The 23,185-nt window shown below is 35.7% G+C and overlaps 2 protein-coding genes across 14 annotated transcripts; one reads left to right on the top strand and one right to left on the bottom strand.

Moving 5' to 3' along the window:
* The first annotated feature begins 13,195 nt into the window (after positions 1–13,195).
* On the top strand, positions 13,196–14,537 carry LOC112746932 (uncharacterized). The gene is made up of 3 exons (XM_025795039.3): positions 13,196–13,407; positions 13,533–13,794; positions 14,264–14,537. The coding sequence occupies exons 1-3, from the start codon at positions 13,347–13,349 to the stop codon at positions 14,307–14,309; spliced, it is 369 nt and encodes a 122-aa protein (XP_025650824.1). The 5' UTR covers positions 13,196–13,346; the 3' UTR covers positions 14,310–14,537.
* Positions 14,538–18,663: 4,126 nt separating this feature from the next.
* LOC112749935 (uncharacterized) lies at positions 18,664–22,851 on the bottom strand. 13 transcript variants are annotated; one of them, XM_025798366.3, is made up of 5 exons: positions 22,016–22,851; positions 21,865–21,917; positions 20,832–20,897; positions 19,761–20,014; positions 18,664–18,905 (listed from the first exon to the last, which is right to left on the bottom strand). In XM_025798366.3, exons 1-4 carry the CDS (start codon positions 22,614–22,616, stop codon positions 19,919–19,921), a joined length of 816 nt encoding a protein of 271 aa, XP_025654151.1. In that variant the 5' UTR covers positions 22,617–22,851; the 3' UTR covers positions 18,664–18,905; positions 19,761–19,918. The 13 variants fall into 13 exon arrangements, with proteins under 13 accessions (XP_025654151.1, XP_072074942.1, XP_025654150.1 ...); XM_072218841.1 differs by having other exon boundaries at positions 19,761–20,038; positions 22,016–22,840; XM_025798365.3 differs by having other exon boundaries at positions 21,865–21,920; positions 22,016–22,840.
* Between the last annotated feature and the right edge of the window lie 334 nt (positions 22,852–23,185).

Consider the following 23,185-nt stretch of genomic DNA (forward strand, 5'->3'; position numbering starts at 1 on the left):
GTAGTTGTGTTCAAGAATCAACATACTGAACTAGGAGAATCAATAACACTATCTAAATTATGAGTTCCTATAGATGCCAATCATTCTGAACTTCAAAGGATAAAGTGAGATGCCAAAACTATTCAGAGGCAAAAAGCTACTAGTCCCGCTCATCTAATTGGAGCTAAGTTTCATTGATATTTTGGAATTTATAGTATATTCTCTTCTTTTTATCCTATTTGATTTTCAGTTGCTTGGGGACAAGCAACAATTTAAGTTTGGTGTTGTGATGAGCGGATAATTTATACGCTTTTTGGCATTGTTTTTAGGTAGTTTTTAGTATGATTTAGTAAATTTTTATTATATTTTTATTAGTTTTCAAGAAAAATTCACATTTCTAGACTTTACTATGAGTTTGTGTGTTTTTTTGTGATTTCAGGTATTTTCTGGCTGAAATTGAGGGACCTGAGCAAAAATCTGATTCAGAGGCTGAAAAAGGACTGCAGATGCTGTTGGATTCTGACCTCCCTGCACTCGAAATGGATTTTATGGAGCTACAGAAACCCAATTGGCGCGCTCTCAATTGATTTGGAAAGTAGACATCCAGGGCTTTCCAGCAATATATAATAGTCCATACTTTGCCCGAGTTTTGATGACGCAAACTGGCGTTCAAACGCCAACTTCCTGCCCTATTCTGAAGTTAAACGCCAGAAACAGGTTACAAACCAGAGTTAAACGCCACAAACAAGCTGCAACCTGGCATTTAAATCCAAGAAGAGTCTCTACACGTGAAAGCTTCAATGCTTAGCCCAAGCACACACCAAGTGGGCCCCAGAAGTGGATTTTTGCACTATCTGCACTTAGTTACTCATTTTCTGTAAACCCTAGTGACTAGTTTAATATAAAAACTACTTTTAGTGATTTATTTCACATCTTTTGATCATTGTTGAGACTATCTTTGTATCACTTTTGATCTCTTGATCACGTTTAGGGGGCTGGCCATTCGGCCATGCCTGGACCTTCTGTTCTTATGTATTTTCAACGGTGGAGTTTCTACACCCCATAGATTAAGGTGTGGAACTCTGCTGTTCCTCATGAATTAATGCAAAGTACTATTGTTTTTCTATTCAATTCAAGCTTATTCTTATTCTAAGATATTCACTCACACTTCAACCTGATGAATGTGATGATCCGTGACACTCATCATCATTCTCACATATGAACGCGTGCCTAACAACCACTTCCGTTCTATCTACAATAGCTTGAGTGTGTATCTCTTGGCCTCCATTCCGAAATATCAGAGTCTTCGTGGTATAAGCTAAAATCAATTGGCAGCATTCTTGAGATCCGGAAAGTCTAAACCTTGTCTGTGGTATTCCGAGTAGGATCTGGGATGGGATGACTGTGACGAGCTTCAAATTCACGAGTGTTGGGCGTAGTGACAGACGCAAAAGGATCAATGGATCCTATTCCAACATGATCGAGAACCGACAGATGATTAGCCGTGCGGTGACAGCACATTTGGACCATTTTCACTGAGAGGACGGACGGTAGCCGTTGACAACGGTGATCTCCCAACATACAGCTTGCCATGGAAAGGAGATGATTGAATGAAGACAGTAGGAAAGCAGAGATTCAGAAGCAACAAGCATCTCCATACGCTTATCTGAAATTCTCACAAATGAATTACATAAGTATCTCTATCTTATTTTATGTTTTATTTATATTTTAATTATCAAAACCTCATAACCATTTGAATCTGCCTGACTGAGATTTACAAGATGACCATAGCTTGCTTCAAACTGACAATCTCTGTGGGATCGACCCTTACTCACGTAAGGTTTATCACTTGGACGACCCAGTGCACTTGCTGGTTAGTTGTGCGGAGTTGTGAAAAAGAATTGAGATTATGATCGTGCGTACCAAGTTGTTGGTGCAGTTGAGATCACAATTTCGTGCACCAGTGTGTTTAGAAAATTAATTGATATATCAATTATTTAAATAAATATTACAATGAATCTTCTATTTTTGTAACTAAAAGAATAAAAAAGTTACAAAAATAAGTAATATTTTGTAACAATTTACAAAATATTACAACACAAAATATAAATTATTACAAAAAAGAGTTTACTTGTCAATTTTGTTAATGATTTTGTAACAAATTTTATTTTTTGTATTAAAAAATATTATTACAAAGTATTACCTTGTAGTGTAAATTTGTAACAATTTTATTTTTTGTTATAAAAATTTTTTATAGCGAGACATATGGCAACAATTCTGAAACAATTTTTTTTGTTATAAAATTCTATGATAACAAATTTGACATTTTTTTAACAATTTTTTTTGTTATAAATACTATTTTTTCTTATAGTGTGTATGAATAGTGTTTCCATTTGATTTAAACATAATTTTAGAAATTGTGCACTAATTCATACACTATTCATCTTAATTATATCTTTTTTAGTCACTTCATCTCAAGTTAATTTCTCGTCACACCATATTTTTGCATTAATTGATATCTTAAGGTATTTTTTTTTCAAATCAGAAATGAAATTAAATACGTAAGGAATATAATTTAAAGATTTAGAAGTGTGAAGAGTTATGATAAATTGAAGGTTAAGTATGATTTTAGTATCTATAGTTTTGGCCAAAAATCAAAATCATCCTTAAGGTTTTTTTGCATTAAAAATCGTGTCTGACATTAAATTTAGTTTTAAAATCGTTTTTCGGATGAAAATACTCTTATATTTGTTGCTCTCTCTTTGTTATCACACTCTTCTGCTTCACAAAAAGCTTTCTTCTTCTCCTCCCTCTCTCCATTGCGCCCCTTTACATTGCTGCTGCACACACCCGACACCCACCACCCACCACTGCACCCGCACCTCCTTCTGCTTCCAGTCGACAATGAAGAGGCAACCCTTTAGTATGCTCTCCTCTTTCTCTCGTCTTTCTCTCTTTAAACTTTAGTTTTATAACATTCTTCCATATGTTTCGTGACAGGAAAATCAAGCAAAAAGCTTGAGTTTGATGATTTTCTTGCATTTCTTGCAAATATTATTATGAGTTTTGAAACTCAATTTTAGTTTTTATTTTGTGAGATTGCTTCTGATGCCAAGTTTGAGATTGATCTGAATTATGATTTGTGAAAAATTAAATGTGCATGTATTTTGGTGATGCAGGCTTCATATGAACAAAGATTTTTTTACCAAATTTCAAGAAATCCTTCAAATTTAATAATAATGGATGGAAGATTTAAAATCTGTCAATGAGAGAGAAACTAAATATAAAAAGTGATAGAAATTGGGAAAAGATGATATCAAAGTGTATGATTTTGTTTTGGAGAAGCTAAGCAGCTCTTTTCAATGTGTTGCCAAGTGATACGATGTTGTCTCTTCTTTGTTTGCTTCAAGATTTGTTTCTTGTTTCTAATTCTTTTACTTGTTTGAACGTTTGATTTTTTTATGTATAATATAATATTTTAGTGATGATATTTGAGTTAGCAATCAAATGATTTATTTTATGTGATGTCCGTTTGAGTGAATTACATCTCAGTCGGTTATGCCTTCAAAGAGAATTTACCCAAGATTTTCAGGAAGAGAGAGAGGGCAGGGTTGCATCAAAGAGAGAAGGACTCTTATTTTAAGGAACTTACTCAAACCTGGAGCAACATCAACAGGATCTGAAACTTATGTTAAGGAGCTTATTCTAGTTCTACTTATTTTGTTTAGCATTTCCGACTTTTTTTTGTTTTAGTGACAATGATATTTGTTGAGATACTTACCTTTTACATGCGTGATTCCGCTGTTATTTGTATATCTTATTCCATACGCATTGCCATCAACAACTTTTCCGATTTCAAAGGGCATTGAAAACTTCTTCGACTTCAAAGGGTTCTAATATTGCCCTTTAAAACATTATTTCAAAGTAATTTTACTGAATCACGTGCTTCTTTTAAATTTTCAAATTTTGAAAAATGGTTATAAGAAGATGAAATGATTTGTGCGTTTCTGGAAATGTTAACGTTTCTAATGGGCTTTAATAGACCTTTATTGATTCAAACTCTTTTATATTCCAAGTCCTCATCATTATTCATTACTTTCATCAAACACTTTTCAGAAATTCATCTTTCTCAAAACTTTCTTGGTAACCGCTCGACAGAATTTCTTGACAAGGTGTCGAATTAAGTTTGTATTAAGATCTCAAGTATTGTAGAGCAGATACGTTTCTTCTGAAAAATAGTGAGCTCGACCCGGAAATTACTTAATATGGTGTCAAAGTAATTTATGTCGAAATTACTATTGGCAGACTTATGAAAACAATATAAAGGAATAAATAATTGAATAAAGAAGACAATGAAAGTGTAAAAATATTGATCAAAGCAAAATGACAGCAAAATTCAAAGAACATAAAAGAAAATGAATCAAATAACAAAAGAAAGCAAATTAAAAGCTGACTTCTAATACTCACATGCACTTACACTCTATTTATCCGTTGTGTCGCTGGGACTGAGAATTTTATGAGTTTATGTGATGATCTAGTATTGTTAGTTGAAGTCCTCTAATTCTTTTGAATTTTTACTATTTATAGAGCATAGACTTGCCATAGAGCATGTTTGTCTACTATCTTACTTCCTCCTTTTTCTCAACTATGACCTCACATTGACTATGAAGAATATTGTCTCTCAAGTTTTGACACCTATATCTTTCTTGGTCTTCAAGTTTCACATTTTCTTCTGCATGCTCCTTAAATTTAGTGCCTATTTCTCCATTCATCCTAAAAATCGAATAGCAGGCCTTGATGCTTTAGAAAAAGAAGTAATTGTCTTTCGATTTCGACCATCACTATATTATATTTTGTCAACTTCAACTTACTTGTATTTGCTTCTGTAGTTAAAACTATTAGTAATCGAAATACCATCTTATAAAAAAAATCCATTTTTTTGTACCAACAATTTTCTTTACCTTATTTTGAAATTTGATAATATAGAGGTTGTTACTGCTTTACTAGATACACATACAAAGGAAGATTCTTTTGGATTTTTCTAATAGAAAAACTCTTTTTTTTTTTTGGACAGAGACCCAGGCCAACAGATTAGCCCAGGTCCAGAACAAGAATCCATGCCTCTACCCGACCCGCAATCCATCCGTGTTTCTCCACCCTTACCATGAGAGAGAGGTTGAATTTGCCAAGGCTACGCAGCAGCATCCTTTCGTCAGCAACCGAAGCGCTGATAGGACCCCTGCGCACTGGCGACGCTGCCGGAGTGACTACCCCGAAGAGCGTTCATGTCTGAGCCGCCTTCACACCGTCTTGCATCCATGACAGTAGCCAGGACATCGTCTTTAAAGCCTTCCATCACTTTCCACTCTCCAGCAGCTCGACTCGGACCCATCAATTCAGAGCAATAAGTGAACCCTTGCTTGATAGCGACGTAGCCGGAGCAACGCCGGCATAGCATGTTCTTGTCGGGGTTTCGCCCAGCAGTTGGATTCCGCAGCTTCCGTAGATCGCCGCTGCTGAGACCGCCCTAGCCCTCCTCTGCTTCATGATGCCGCAGCACCATCCGAGTACCACCGTCGCCTTGGGTTGCATGCAGATCCTCTGTCTCAGATCATTAACGATCTGGATTGTATCCGGACTTTCCTGCCTCTCTGCTTGGTTCAAGCATTTTCTTTTTGCCTGATTTGATATTTCCTATAATTCTTTATAGTTTTTGCTTCACATTTGAAATTCACTTCTGATAATGCTCTGTATGTCTGCAGGTGGTTTAGTGCTCCAACTCGCTCGTAATGTTTCTGCTTTTGCCACTGCATGGGCTAGACGATTTCCGTTTCTAGGAGTCCAAGTCATTCCCTTTTCAGGTATACTCTTCATTAAAATTTGAATGTCTTGGATTATGGCCATTGCCCCTGCCAATGTTGTCTTGGATTTGATTGCTTGAACGAGCTTTAAGTTGTCAGATTCTATTAGAGTTCTGCCCATTTGTAGATTGTTCACTATGATTAAAGCTTGCCTTATTGCCTGGGCTTCTGCCACAGTACTTGATTTGGCTTGAATCTTTCCTGAGAAACCTAAAATAATCCTTCCTTTACTGTCTCTAATAACTGCAGCTATTGCACTTGTTCCAGTATCCTTTCTGAAGGTTGCGTCAACATTTACGTTCAACCAGTTCTCAGGGGGAGGTCTCCATTTCACCAGGTTAGTTTTGCTCCTATTGGCTTCTGTTTTCTGTGACTGATGTTTTTCTGTTAGTTTCCAGTATGTTGCCTCTAGTGCTTTTGCCTTGCTAATTGTCCAACTATGGTTTACTTCCTGTTATTGAAACAACTTACTGTTCCTCATTTTCCATATCTCCCACATGAGAAATCCTAACTTGCTAATTCTCTTCTCCTGGTCCTCTCTACCTCTTGCTCTCACCTTTCTTATGCATTCCACTATCCAATTTCTGATTGAGCTGACTATCTCAACTGTTGGGGTCCATTGACATTCCGCTCCGAACCATGTTGCCCTAGCCCAATCACATAGCAGTAATGCATGTTCTACTGTCTCTAAACTTTTTAAGCATATTTGACAAACTGGATCCGGTGCCATCTTTCTTTTATGTAAGTTAGAACCTACTGGTAATATATCATGACATGCTTTCCATAAGAACATTCTGATCTTCTGTGGGACTTCCATTCTCCATACCTCCTTCCATATCTCCTTTTTATCTTCACTCGTTGATGGATTTTCATATTTCATGTTCTGCCCAACTCTTTTTGCAGCATAATATCCTGTTCTTATTGAATAATTTCCATCCTCCTTCCATGGCCAATACAAGTGGTCCTCTTTGTTCATTACACTAACAGGGGTGTTGAGAATATCTTTGCAAATGTCCTGGGGAAACATGCACTCAATCATTCTTTTATTCCACCCTTCCCCATTCACAATGAGATCCTTTACCTTCGAGTCATTTGTGCTGTTAGCATTAAGAGGCTTGCTCCTCCCAGAGATCCAATTGTCTTTCCATATGTTTACTTTGGAACCGTCTCCGATGCTCCACTTTGCTCTTTCCCTTAGTAACTCTCTTCCATGCAAGATGCTTCTCCAGACCCATGACGCGCCCTTTTTACGTGTCGCTATCCAAAAGTTGCCATCCGGGAAATATAACGATTTCAAAACTTGTACTCAGATTGCATCTGGGTTCTTCAATGCTCTCCATGCTTGTTTGGCAAGGTAGGCAGTACTTTATTTCTCGAGGTCTTTGAACCCCAGCCCCCCATCGCTCTTGCTATCAGTAATGTTGTCCCACTTTTTTCCAATGGATGCCTCGTTCTTTCCCCGATGCTGCCCACCAGAATCTTGCAACCTTTGTACAAATTCTCCTGCAAAAGCTCTTGGGAAACTTTATGACATTCATGGCATATGATGGCATTGCTTGAATTACATACTTTATTAGTGTTTCTTTGCCTGCTTGATTCAGTAACCTTTCTTTCCATCTCTCTAGTTTATTCATGATTTTTTCTTCAATCCATACTAGAGCTTTGTTATGAGATCTTTCCCATATGGCTGGTAACCCCAGGTATTTTTCCGGCGTGTCCCATGTTGTCATGCCTAAAATCTCTTCAATTTCTACTCTCGTTTGTATCGAGACCTGGCTTCCAAAAGTAATGCCTGACTTGTTCAAGTTGATCCTTTGTCCGGATGCCTCTGTGTATTCATTTAGCACGGTGATAATATAAAATATCTCATCCTTCTTTGCTTTCGCGAATATAATGCAATCGTCTGCGAACAACAAATGAGTAAGAACCGAGGCTGTTGGGGCTATCTGTAGGCCAGTTATATAGCCTTTCGCTTGAGCCTCCTGCATTAGAATTGTGAATACCTCAGCTGCTAAAATGAAAAGGTAGGGGGATAATGGATCCCCTTGTCGAAGACCACTCTGAGGCTTGATCTTCTTAGATAACTCTCTGTTGACCTTCACCCTATAACTTGCACTTCTGACACATTTCATCACCAATTCAACCCATTTTTCGGTGAACCCGAGTCTCATGAGCACCTTTTCAAGGAAATCCCATTCTAACCTATCATATGCCTTGTTCATATCTAACTTGATTGTTATATTCTGTGATCCCTCTCTTCCTTTCTTATTTAGGCTATGATAAACTTCTTGGACAATTACTACATTATCTTGTATGAGCCTTCCTCCCACAAAAGTACTTTGGGTTGGGGACACTATATCCTCAAGAAGCCCTTCCAGCCTTAACACTATGACCCTAGTTATAATTTTGTAAATGAAGTTACAGCAGCTGATTGGTCTTAAGTGATTAAGTTCTTCCGGATTCTTGACCTTTGGAATTAAGACTACTATAATTTCACTAATCTCTTCCGGCAAGTACCCATTCCAAAAGAATTCTCTAATTACTGCACATACCTCCTTCTTAATTATCTCCCAGTGTTTTTGGTAGAAATGTCCATTCAGACCATCTGGCCCCGGAGTCTTGAGGCTGCCCATGCTGAAGACTACTTTTCTAATCTCCTCTTCGATGACCTCTGAGATCAGCTCCCTATTTATGTCTTCCGTGACTCTCATTGGAATTTTGCTTAAGACTGATTCACAATTTCTTTTGTTGTTGGAAGTAAATAACACCTCAAATCGTTCCTCGATGTGATTCATAATTTCTTTTCTATCCTCTATCTATAGGCCCGCCTCATTTTTAAGCTTATCAATTCGGTTCCTTCCCCTTCTATGAATGGTAGTGGCATGGAAAAAAGATGTGTTCTTGTCTCCCCATTTCAACCACTTCAACCTGGCTCTTTGTCCCCAAAATTTTTCTTCCTGTTTCCCTAAAGCAGCTATATTCTCCTTTATTTGCTGTATTTTCTCCTGCTTATCTTGTGTTAATTTCGACTCTTGTAGCTTCTTTAATTCCTCTTTCAACTTGTTGATTTCTTTGTCCGCTCATTTAAATGTCCTCTTGCTCCATTTTTTAAGCTCCTCTTTACAATTTTCCATTCTCCTTGTAATTCCTTTCCAAACGCATCATTGGACGTCTTCCTTATCCCATCCCTTTCTTACTGTATTCTTGCACTCGTCATGATTGGTCCAAAATGCCTCGAATTTAAAACTCCTCTCTATTCTTTGAATCTGATTTATGTCCAAAACTAATGGGCAATGGTCAGAACTAATAGCCGACAGAGCTTTGAGTGATGCCTGCTGATACAGGAGTCTCCATTCCCAATTGACTAGTGCCCTATCTATCCTCTCCCTGGTGATAAATTCATTCCTCGGGTTGCTGAACCACGTGAATCTTCCTCCTTTTATGTCTAAGTCCATAAGATAATTCATATCTACAAACTGCCTAAATTCTCTCACCTGGCTTTGTGGCTTTGGATGTAGACCAATTTTCTCCTCTTAACTCAAAATGTCGTTGAAATCCCCTATGAATAATTATGGTTCCCCCTTGTTGCCATTATTCGCTGTGATAGCTCTCCATTGCTCTTTTCTTCTTCCAGAACATGGGTTTCCATATATGAAGTTGCACTCCCATATCTTCCCTTTCTATAATCAATACGGGCTTTTATATGATTATCACACCAGAAATAAATATCAATATTATATATTTTATTCCACAAAAGGCATAGCCCTCCGGACAATCTCCGGGGTTCTATGTGAAATACATTCTCAAAATGTAGCCTTCTTTTCAGCTTCTTAATAGTACTTTCTCTAGCTCTAGTCTCCATAAGAAATACTATTGCAGGCTTTAATTGTTTGCACATGCTGTGCAGTTCAAAAACTGTTGCAGGGGCCGCTACCCCGCGGCAGTTCCAACTTATGATACTCATGGTTGAGTTTGGGGCTTGTGTAGGCCCGCCTCCTCAGCCATTGAGTCTTCCAAGTCTTCTTTGATCTTTGACCCTTCCTCATGCGCTTTTCCTTCTATTAGGCATCTGCCCCATTTGTTCTTCTTGTTGGCCCTCCACATCTGTATAGCTTTCTCTTCTTCTTTTTTAGAAAATTTCTAATCTGCTCCTGTTGGTCCTCTTCCATTCTTCTTTTAAGCTTCAACTTTTCCTCCATTCTTTGAACAAGTTCTGTTTCGTATTCTCTGGCCACTACAATTGCTTTGCCATTTTTCTGCTCTATTTCTTCATCTTCTGCTAGTTCTACATAATAGAAGCCTCCATCGCTCTCTATGACTAATTGCTTGCTCTTCTGTTCTGACTCTTGCTCTTTTGGTTTGTACTGTCTGATTAGCCCATCAATGTCCATGTTATTTATGTTTTGGGCCTCCTCTTCAACTCTTTTTTCTTTGTTTTTCTTCCTTTTTTTCTTCAGCCATGTTTTTGTTGAACTCCTTCAATATTTGTCCAATAGTGAGGTTTCTTTCTTCTTCAGTTGGTCCACTTTTAATTTGTTGTCTGTTTCTATTGGGCCTTTGGTTTATGAAAGCCTATGCCCCTCTTTTTATGCTGTCTATTCTTCTCATGCTTGGCCCACCTTTCTCTTTATGCTTCCTAGGATTTTTGCTGTTGTCCTCCTCTTTCTCCCATACTTTATCTGATTCCCTTTTTTGTGCTTTGTTGTCCCATCATCTACATTGAAAATATTGTTGTGCTTCTCACCGTTCTTTCCATCATCATTAGCCCCTTCATCTTGATCTTGCACTTCTTGTATTGCCACTTGTCTCTCTCCCATTTGTTCATGTAGATTTGCTAATCTGTCCCAAGATTTGGCAGAGGCACTAGCTTGAGAGCTTCTCATACCCCCCTAGACTTGACTCCCCTCTATCCTTCTGTGATTGTCTTTTCAGCCACTCTCTCCCTTGCAAACTTCTTTCACGCGCCTCCCACAACTCCTCCACCCAATTATTTTGTTCCTCCTTTCTCCTCCTGATTCCTGCCTTTCTTGCCTCATTCTCTATCGATCTCAGCCCCAGGGTTGTGAGTTCAGGTCCATATCTAGGCATTTCTGGGTTTACTAATGACCTCACTAGCTCCTCAACATATGCTCTTTTGTCATGCCCAATTCTTCCACACTTATAATAATAATCATACAGTTTTTCATATTTAAATTCAGCTCATGGGTGACTTCCATCATTTCTTTTGAACCAGAAACCCGTTTTCAGAGCTATTTGAACATTTATCTCCACTCTGACCCTAAAAAAGGATCTAAGCATGTTTCCTTCAACAAAAGGATCCTCAGCACATATCACTCTTCCTACTATGACTCCTATTTTCTCAGCATTTTTTTTATATTAATTTTATCATAAGGTAACCCATGTATTTGGACTCAAATAGGAAGTTGATTGTAGTTTACCTTATCAATGGACAGGTTTGAGCTCCACCATTGCAGACTCAGCATATGACCTTCAATTCTCCATGGTCCATCATCATACGCTCTTCTAGCTTCCTCCAGACTTTTGAAGTTCAAGATAAAGGAGTTTGGTCCTACATTGGTGATCACCAGACCCTGCGGATCTCCCCACATATTAAGAATCGTTTTACGCACTGTGACCGTATTTAGCACCTTTTCCGTCAACACCCGGCCCACTAGTTTCTGATTTGTATTATCTCCATGTTGAGCTGGAGATTCTTCCAATTCTAAAACATCCCCTTCCATGTCTGAATTTTTTGTACCTTCCATGACTTGCCTAGTTGAGTTGACTCCCTTCTTTTGTTTTGTCTCTCTCAGTTATTTTGTGATTGTCTTCAAATTTGTATCTGAACTAGACTTGAGAAATTATTATGATCAAAGCTCCGCTTGTCGAAGCAGTGTATCTCCACTTTTGGAGAGCGTGAGGCTCCACTCTTGGAGAAGTTAACTAGCTATACACAAGTTTAAAACTTACCAAATCTCACCCGTTAAAAAAGAAAAAAAGGAGGATGCTCCTATAAAGATGCGTAAAACGTCTTTTTGTAAAGACACTTATGTGTCGCATTATTATTGGATGTATTAATAAGCCGGTTATTTTTTAATTTCTTAACAAATTAGAATAAAATTGATTTTTTTATAACAATAACAATAAACCTAATTGTTATCAGATCTGGTCGAACCGACCAATTTACATAATCCACTGGATCATGGTTTTTTTTTGTTTTTTTTACACAAAAATCAGGGATATATTTGTCTTTTTATAAAAAAATTTAAACATGATTCAGTTTAGATTGTGTAAATCGATCGGATCAAATCGGATCTAATAATTATAATACGAACAATTGGGTTTATTATTGTTGCTATAATAAACCAATTTTGTTCTAATTTATTAAAAAATAAATTATTAGGTTTAATAAAGATATCTAATAATACCATGACGCATGTAAATGTCTTTAAAAAAAAGATATTTTTAATGTCTTTATCGAAGTGATCTCCAGAAAAAAAAAAAAAAAAACCTTAGTTGGTCATACCGCCTGAGGTTTGAACCCATGTCTAACGTGATATTTTGGGCCTTTTTGTTTAGCTTTCTTTCTTTAAAAAAAATTGCAATAACATTATTGTAATTCATATGAGAATACTGGATTACTTTAAACAAAAAATAAAATCCATCATGCCATTAATTTTTTTTTTTTACTAAAGATATGAGACTCGAACTCGCAATCTCTTAATTGAGTATGGAAAAACTATGCCATTTGAGTTATTACTCATTAAAATTTGGAAAGATAGGAGACTATGCCATTACTTGACTTGATGGTTTGATTCTTTTTTATCTTAAATCCTATAAAATGTTCCGCAGAAGTTTACGAGATCATATATAATAAATAATGATTTAAGACTAAATATAAAATTTAATATTTTAATAGTTGGTCTCAATTCAATCTGAACAAAAGACTAGTTATTTAAGATTTTTTTTATCAAAAAACTTTTGTTTGAGTTGCTCTTACACAAGGTATTTGCTGTATTAATTACACCTTGTGATTGTTCTAGTTTTTTTGGAAGAAACATAATTTTTACCTTTAACCCTACACTAATTAATTTTTCATTTTTTTAATTAAAAATGTTAACCCTTTAAGACCCCAATAATATCTCCATTTTGAAAAAAAAAATGCGGGATAGCCTGTTAATAAGAATTGCAACAAGATGAACTAATAATCGTCTAAATTCGTTGAATAAAAATGTTAATGGTGCGTTTATTAAGTTATACAGTTAGGATTTTACGCCAAAAATAGAAGGGCATGCATAACTTAGTAATAACAATACAGTGTTTTTTAATACACATATTGATATTATTGGTATAGTGGTTATGTATTTTTGGTAATCGCAGAGAGTATAGGGTGTCACAACTCACATTGATTAAGACGCAGAGAGCAAACCATTATTAAATTAAAGCAGGGCATGCACACGCAACACATAACCACAACCTTGTTGTATTCACAATCAGCCAGAGACCATGGGTCATGATCATCACAGCCAGAAGCATCAACCCCCTGTTGGAACTCCGCCGTCCCAAGGTCCCTCCCCTTTCTCTTCCTCTTCCTCTCATCAATCGATTTTGATCATGTCATGCCAAAATCTCAGGAATATAATCCTTCTTGTGTCATAAATAATATAATTGTGTGCATTTACATTGATGCAGGTTATCCACCGCCAGATCTACCAAAAGAAGGTTATCCGCCGCCGGGATATCCTCCGGCAGGGTATCCGCCTCCAGGGTACCCACCACCAGGGTATCCTCCACCGCCGGGATACCCCACTCAAGGTTATCCTCCTCCGCCATACCCAGCACAGGGGTATCCTCCGCCCTACGCACCACCTTACCCGCATCATCAGCCTCCGCCTCCTCAGCATCACCATCACCATAATAATAACTCATCCGGCCCTGGTTGCTTGGAAGGCTGGTTAGTCCCTCTTCCTCTCTCTCATCACTCATTATTATTACATGTGTATATTGATTACATATATATAGAGATCAGATCTGCATGTTTGTTGTTCCAATTCCTAGCTTTGATTCACTCATTCCAGCTAACTACTCAAACCCACTTATTAGTGCATGCGTACTTAGTTATGTCCAATCCAGAATCATTTGATGTGATCTCTTCTTGAATCAATAAAATAATGAAATGAGCAAGGTACATTTTTCTCAGACGATGAGTTAGTCACAGGTGATGACTACTTCTCAGATTTGCCTCAAAGGATCGGAGAACTCATTTCAGAACAAAGTTTTGTGTAATTATTATGCATGCATGGAAGGAGAAGTCTAATTCTTTATAGTATATATTGGATATATGAAATTGTTAGTGTGCTGTTGAATAGTGATGTGCAGCGATATCGATGTTGATTTTGTTCAAATTTTGTGAATTTGTGCAGTTTGGCTGCTCTCTGCTGCTGCTGCTTGTTGGATGCGTGCTTCTGATGAGAAGATAATATATGCTTCAATTTGCAGAAACTGTGTCTAAACTTGAACATACATAATATATTATATATTATGTTTCTAGCTATAGGTCTCTTTTCTCGTTGTTAGTTCGCTACTTTATTTCTGTTAAATAATAATATGAACATTGAATTACTTAACTGTTTCTAAAAGGTATGTATTAACGTTTATTTTGAGTTATTGAACAGAGATCGAAAGATTGGAATTTAATATTTTGTTAACTTAGAGATTGGTATTAACATTTTAATCTCTATCATCAAATAAAAAGTGGAGACATAAGAGACTAAAATATTTTGGAATCAAGATTGAAACTTTAATAACATTTTATACCTAAAATATTTCTATTTCAATTAATTAATTCTAACTTTACTTTTTGCGCAAATTAAATTAGAGGTTCGGTCTCTATCTCCCACTTTATACTAAATATAATACTAAAATTTATTTCAATTTCTGTTTCTCAATCTTTATCTCTCCGTCTTTATCTCTCGGTCTCAGTTTCTCAAGGAAAAGTCTAGGGGCCAACAAATTTATTAAATTCTAGTCCGCATATAACTAGCAAAAGGAAAATGAATAATCATATATTATTGGATGAAATCTCACACCATTAAAAATAGGAAAAGTCTAGGGAGCCAGCAATTTTATCAAATTCTGGCCAGCATGTAACCATAAAAGAAGAGTGAGCCATTGGATGAAATCTCACATTAATCTCACACCATTAAAAACCTCATTGATGGCTATTTGATGGCTATAAATCCCAAATGTTGCTGGCCTCCTAGCATTCCTCTTAAAAATATCATTAATAACTACTTGATAGCTACAAATAAAAAAAATTGTAGTTGTAGTCTCTGCACTACTCGTTTCTCAATTTCTCTCTTTCAAATGCTAGCATTTGTTATCATAAACTGTTCTCCGTGTCACAGCTCCACCATAAATAAAAGTCTTGGAAATTGATACGCTCCTTCCAATTGACATAAAAAAGAATCAAAATGTTAATATTTAAAAAAAAAATTGTGAAATGCGAGAATTCCAAACTAAAATAAATGAATAAAAATGAAAATAGAACCATTAGTAATGTTTAAATTTAAGTTTAGAAAATAATTTTTATATACATTATGAATTTGAAATAGAATAATTAATAATTTCTTAAAGTTTTTTATTAGGATTAAGTATGATTTTGGTCCTTAAAATATATGTCGAAAATTTTTTTCATTTCTAACATTTTTTTGCATATAAAATCGTCCATAAAATTTAATTTAGTTTTAAAATCGTTATTTTTACCAAAATTTTAATTTTTATTATTAAATTACTCCTAACCAAGAAGCTATAAATTAAAAAAAAGGAAAAAAAAAGAAAAGAAAGAGGATGGATGAGGGGAAAGGGAATCGCGAGAGGACGGGAAAAAGAAGGAGGAGAAGGGAAGAAGGAAAAGAATGAAAGAGAAGGAAAGGGAGGACGGCACCGGCGAGGCTTGGAGCCGCCATTGCCGTCGGGAATCAGAACCAGAGGGAGAGAGCCACTGCGACTGCGCCGAACTCAGTCCCTCTGCGACAACCTCTCCTCTGTCATCCGCGTCGCCACTGCCCAGTCCCTCAACGAGTTTGCATCGTCACTGAAGTCACCCTGAACCGCACTCTCGCCCTCCTACACTGCTGCCGCCGAACGACGGCATCCTCCGCTAGGTCTTCCCCATCACCATCACCGCAATTTTCGCAAGGTCTATAACCTTCTAGAGTCTTCTAACGGGGACTTGCTCTGGCTCCCCAGCATCTTCTATTCCCAAGGTACTAATTTCTCTCTCTCTTTCTCCATTTGCTGAAGGACTGTGCTAAAGCTGCAATGGGACTTAGTTAATCAGATTGGAAAACCTATCTTTTCTAGGGTTCCAATTTTACTTTTATTTCTGATTTTGTTAATCAGATTGTTAACCACATGTTTATGATTCTAATTTTGTTAATTCACTAATTTTGATTCTGATTTTGATTTTGTTAATCGTATTGTTTTCAATTTTGATTCTATTTCTTATTTTGTTAATTCATTGTTCTTCTACTTCTATTTCTTTTGCTTCTGATTCTACTTCTGTTTTGATGTTTTTTATTCTGCTTATATTTTTGTTTCTGTTTCTATTTCCAATTTTGTTTTTGCTTTATTTTTAATTATACTTTTGCTTCTGTTTCTTCTGCTTATGATTCTGTTTTTTTATTTCCTATTCTACTTTTGTTTTTGCTTCATTGTTGTTGCTGAAGAAAAAAAGAAGAAGAGATGACTTCATTGTTTTTGCTTCTGATTTATTGTTGTTGCTGAATATTTTGGTGAAGTAGGAGAAGAGGATAATTGTCCGAATGACGATTTTAAAAGCAGCTTGAACTTTAGGAACGATTTTGAATGCAAAAAAAGTTAAAAACAAAAAAAATTTCAACCTATATGATAAAGACCAAAATTGTATTTAACCCTTTTTATTATATGGATTACCCGGAGGCCGAGACTCGGAGTCCAGAACTCGTCGAATGAAGTAGAGACTAGAAACTGGACTTGTTAATAAATTTTTAATAAAAAATCTCTCCCCAATGCAAGCCGACCCAATGCTCATTTTGCAGGTGAACATCCCCACATGTGTGATGCAAATCGAAAAGGTTTTTAAAAATTTATCATTCAAATATCACCTTGAAAGATTTGTTAAGTCTTGTTCCTAAAATAAAAATTCTCGAGGTAATTGTTCATATATTAATGAACTAAAAGATAATTTTTAATATTTTTTAAAAAGTATTAATAATTTAAATTTATAAATTTGTAAAAAATTCTTCAATTTACACTAAAATACAGAATTTAAATTCTCATATGTATTTCTTTTAATTTTTTAATATTTTATTTACGATAAAATAAGGATTTTTTTATCAAAATATTTCTTTTGAAATTAATGGAAAATAAAATCAATTAGCTCATGTAGTGAAATATATAAATTAATATTTAATATAAATTACATAAGAAATATATAATGTAAAATTTTTGTCATTCATTTTGTGGACAAGGCTTACAAAGTATTTTTTTGCAACCGAAGTCTGCAAAATTAAAGCATAAACCTTTTACTTTTGAACGAAAATTGAAAATCAAAGAAATTTTTATTTAAATAAAAACTACCAAATTAAACAAGTTTGTAAAAGGACTTCATTAGTTCATTTATAGATTATAAAGTACGAGTACTTTCCTAACTTGTTATGTTTGCGTGTCGACTTGATACGCGCCTTTTCTATGTCTATCTGTCTTTAAAAAATAACAAAACATTTAATTTCTACAAATACATTGTGTCCAACCTTACTGTTCACCTATATCTTTAAAATGAATTTTGAAATAGTATATATCATTATTTATTGAAATAAAATTATTTTAAATATTTTATACAATTAAAAAATATTAAAAATATTTGTTAGCTTTAGTTTGTATTTTAATATAAAATATTATTAAAATTGTTCAAAAAAATGCTTTATATATATATACACACACGGGAAGGACCCGTACTATGCACGGAAATAGATCAACAAAAGAAGCTGAAGAAGAACATAATGTCGAGGGATGCGAATTATTTTACAACATCAAATATAGCACTTTCACTAATATCGTTGCATGAAGCAACCATAATATCCTCCCTAGATATGATATACTATTCAAGTTACATTGTTAAAAACCTCCTTAAATACAACATTTATGGTACTACCCCTAGGCATGAAACCGTTGTTCTGATTTAGAACTCTGAGACATTTCTTTAATTTGACTCTAGATAGAGCAACATAGAGTTGAGCATGAGTAAATAAGGGTTTCGGTAGATACAACCCAACCATACCCAGTGCTTGACCTTGTGACTTATTCATGGTCATTGCAAAAGATACAATTAACGAAAACTGCCTCTTTTGGAATCTAAAAGGCACACTATAAGAAAATAGCTATATTGCCACGCTTTTAAAGCGTGGCGAAAAACTGAAAAAAGCGTGGCGATAGCTTTTCGCCACGCTTTTTGAGCTACCGCCACACTTTTGGTAACCTATCGCCACGCTTTTTCTTTTGCCACGCTTTTTACAAATGGCAACCCGTTAAAGCGTGGCCGTATGTGGGAGATATGGCCACGCTTTAAAAGCGTGGCCGTATGGGAGGTTATGGCCACGCTTTTGAAGCGTGGCGATAGAGAGATACGGCCACGCTTTCAAAGCGTGGCAATAACCTTGTAAAATTAAAAAAAAAAACATTTTTCTGATTTTTACCTTCATCAATACAAAATATAAATTTTTCAGTTCTTTTTTGTTACCAAACTTATAAATATAGTATACAATTTTTATTACAAGACAAATTAAATAATAATTAGTGACATATATAATTTTTGCTATAATTGTTTTATACATTAAAAAACTAATACTCAAATACAAAATAAATCTAGAGTTCAAATTCCAAAACTAAAAACTAAAGAAAAATACAAAAACAATACAACTTAAATCCTAAGTCCCTTGCTGTTTCTCATTCCTCTAGCCCTCTCAAACTTCCTTCCCTTAGATCATACATAATTGTTTCGGAAATATTTGTGAACCTTTTTACCTGCAAAAGGCGGCAAAAATAGATACAAATGTTTAAGTTAGTTAAGTTTGTTATAAGCTACCATCTCTCCTATGTTCTCTATTATTTTTATATATGGCTTCAACAGGTGTAGGTTCAGAATTATCAATCAATAAGACAAAGTATATATCAATTGGACAGTGTCTAATTAGTACAAACTAAGCATGCAGAACAATTCGAAAAATACTTTAACCCAAAGGCCAATTCTATGATGTCTATTACTTAGTGCCTAATTAGTGCCTAACTTACCTTTTATGGCAAACTTTAAATATTTAGAAATTATTTACTTTTATACTTTTTAAATTAAATATTGATTTTTAACTTGTTTTGGCATGTTAGGCATTACCTTTTAAGCACCATAGCAATCACCTAATCCAAAACTATCAAAGTGAGTAAGTGCATAAATGTTCCAGTTGCTCAAACCCGTTAATTTGACACTAAGCACAAGTTTCTTTCAGCATATTATCATATAGAACGTTTTTAACCTAAATAGCCTTGGAACAACATTTTTTAGTATTATTACCACTTGTAAACATAAAAAAGCTAATAAAAGGTTAGAAGAGCTTTTATTAGGTCCAACAAAGTATTAGCCTAAATCAATAGATTAAGATATCATTTTTTAATTCCTTCAGACTGCTTTACCAGAAAAATGGATGTAGCTTGCCAGTTGCCACTATATAACTGATTATTTTATTTATTTTATTTTAAATACCCATTAAATCTAATAAAAACTTGCATATTTGTTGAGAGATATTTACGTTATAAGGAAACTTTATGAAATCAAGTAATCAACATTAAGAATAAACTAGAAAGGAAACGATCTAAACAGGCAATCACCTCGGATGTGGATTCCCCTTCACCATTTTCTGTCCATACTTGCGCCATCGGAAGACACTAACTTACTTTCCCTTGTAGAATTGAGCTTATGTGGGGGATCATGACTGTGTTGACTTTTATAAACAACATCTATTACACGACCCACATCATCATTGCATTCAATCTTCTTTGCAGAACATTCTGAATGAGTACACCTGTAATAGCTTCGAGATCCTGTGGGACTCTTCACTTGCTTCTGGCCATACTTCCGCCAGCTGTAACCATCAGAAACTGAAACCCTTGCAACAGAATCACAAGAAACATGTTTGCAAGTGAAGCAGTACTTTTTTTATTTGTTTATTAGTGACTTTATTATTTTAAAATTGTGTAGTGCAGAGAAATAGAAGCAAACTAGTATAATAATCGCCTCCTTTCTCCTCCAACTACAAAATTTTAGTGCGAGACAAAGCCATGATGAAGCTATTAAGTTGAGCATAAACTAGTCCTTTTCCTCTAACCCTTTTCTTTATCATTGCCATAAAGAAAAAAGAGAATAATAATAATAAAAGAATTTTAATCTTTTTTCCCCTTCAATCAACCTCCCTCAGTGCGGCACAAAAAGACAAGCCCCACTATGAGTTCACACTTCATCACCAAAAAATATTAAAATTAAAATTTAAAAATAGAAGAAAGAAAGAAATTGCACAGAACACGGAAGTATCACAACTAATAACACTTTCCATCAATGCTTCTTTTTTTTCCCTTTTTTTTTTGTAACACTTTTTCCAGATCCAGCATATAAAATCCAACTCCAGCCATGAAAACATTCTGAATGGGATGGTGCGAACGATCAAAATGAAATAATAATTAAAAAAAACATGGTGTTAAAGAAATAAATTGACAAAAATTAAATAAGTATCAACTCAATTTTCTTCTCATTAAACTTAGTACTATGAATCAAGCAACTCAATTTTGAGATTTCAATTAGTTCATGCAAGTAAAAGAGCTCATTAGGTCAAATGCAGATGAAGCAAGCAGTGCCGAAGAAAATTGAACAAAGTAAAAGCATTAATAAGAGATTTATATAGGTACCATTGAATCAATGGATTTCTGGTTCATGCAATACTCCCGAAGCTGTTGAAGCTCTTGAGAGAAGTTCTGCAAAAACGGGAAGAAAAGACCAGTTTTTGCATACATTTTTTCTTTCTTTCCTATTATTTTTATTTTGTCTTGGAAAATCTAAGCTTGAGTGAGAAAAGAAAGAAGAGGAAGAGAATGGAGAGAGCAGCCAAAGTGTTTGAGATTTTAAGAGCTTTGATGATTATGAAGACTTAGAAAGAGAGAGAGAGAGAATTTAATGATTTATATATCTGAAAAAAAAATTGAGGTCCATCTGTCTCCTGAGCATGAAATGACCTACTTTTAGTGCAAAAGAAACCAAATCTATGTTGGAAGTAGAGAACCTATAATTTGCTAATGCTTAATTTAAATGCAAGAAAAGCAACCAAATGACTATTGTTCAGTACACCATGGAACCATCTCGTAGTCATAGATACTAATATGCTAACATGAATTCAAGAAAACTAATTTCATGTATTACATTCTTAAACCATCATTATTAAATTCCATTCCTCATTTGTATGGGATCAATCAACAAGTATTTAGCAGGGCAAATTTAAATTCCTTATTAATACTTAACAAGAAGTTTATAGGCATCCACTTAAATTTTTAAAAGAAAAATGAAAACGGAAGGCCTTAGAAATAAATACCATAAGTCCAAACACCAACTGGTTAATCGTAATGACCTATCGATCATTCCAGATCCAAGTTTCTAATTTGCAAAGTATAATTCTCATTTATCGGTGCTGTTCTCAGACTATACACTCAACATTAAGAAAGATAAGAACAACCCTAAACCAGGCGGCTCAGAAAATTCTAACCATAACCAAAACCAGACCTTCTCACGTATCACATATGTTCAAGTACAGTTTACAACTTCAAGCAGATGAACACGAAGAGTGAGATTCCCACAAAATTTAAAACGATCACAGCAAAACAATACTTAAAATCTCGATTTAAGAAATATAATAAAAATAGTCACAAGTTATCATGGAAATGCTCTAACCTTACTTTCAGCTTTGACATCCATATTCGGCGTAGCAGGGCTCCCCTGCAATTCTGCTACCCCAACCGCACCATTTCACCACAAAGAAATCACTCATTTAGATTTTTGAAGATTAAAAAAAATGCAAATACTCATTGAAACCAAACCGTACCATCACTCCGATTGTTCACAACAGGTGATTCAGCAGCTAGGGTTCCTGAATTCGACCCCTTCGGAGGTTTATCTGAACTCTTCATCATGCCGCGCTGCGACTCAGCTTTGCAAGGCGATTCGCTAGCTCGTTCTTCTCCCTCTGACGCCTTCCCTTGTTGTCCTTGTTTGTTTCCACCTTCGCCGCCTTCTGAATCCTTCTCTTTCGGGAGAAGCTCCGGCGCTCCCTCTGTGACAGCTCCGGCGCTCCCTCCGTGACAGACGGTGAGCGCCAAGGGAGTCACCATCAAATCCTCAAAATGGCGCAGCGAGGGGAGGTTGTCAAAGTTTCTCGCTCTATTGACCATATAGGACTTGAAATTGAAAGCGGGTTTCTCGCTCTCTTTATTTTCTTCTTTGCCCTTGAGGACTTCTTCTTTGGTAAGCACCACGGAGACCGAGAATGAAGGAAAAGGAAAAAATCGATTCCCTTTTTGTGGCTTCTTCGTGGTAATTGAAGAAATGGGGAGTTTTGTGAGTGTGTGGAACAGATGAAAAGTTGGAGATCTGGATCTGCTGCCTTGGTGGAACAGGAAACTTGTGTTGAGGTTCACGGAACTCATAATTGGTTACTGCGGATTTACTGGGTTATTAGTATGGGGAGATTTGATTTTCTGGTGTTAGATTGAGTTAGAAAGCTTTGGAATTGGGTTTCGGTGGTGGAAGGAATGGGAGTGGTGTCTATTTTGGATTCATGAGGTCAGTGAATTGGATCGACGAGAGTGAAGGTGTAAGAGTTGAGAGTTAGAGAGTCTCGATGAAGGGTGGGGATCTGTTGGCAAAGTTTTAGGTTAGGATTCAGGGGTTATTGGGTTTGGGGCGGGTTATTAGGTTTTTTTTTTAGAAAACTTTTTGGCCACGCTTTTAAAGCGTGCTAAAAGAGCATCAGGATATGGCCACGCTTTAAAAGCGTGGCAAAAGAGCACCAGGATATGGCCACGCTTTATAAATGTTACTATAGTGAAATCCTGTTGCCACGCTTTCAAAACGTCCCTGTTTTTATCTATGGCCACGCTTTTGAAGCGTGGCAGAAAAAAACGTGGCCGTATCTCTATTCAACTGCCACCCTTACAAAAGCGTAGCCATTGACCCTTTTCGCCACGCTTTTGAAGCGTGGCGAAAAAAACGTGGC

Source organism: Arachis hypogaea, chromosome 15 (genome assembly GCF_003086295.3).
Source record: "Arachis hypogaea cultivar Tifrunner chromosome 15, arahy.Tifrunner.gnm2.J5K5, whole genome shotgun sequence".
Classification (NCBI taxonomy): domain Eukaryota; kingdom Viridiplantae; phylum Streptophyta; class Magnoliopsida; order Fabales; family Fabaceae; genus Arachis; species Arachis hypogaea.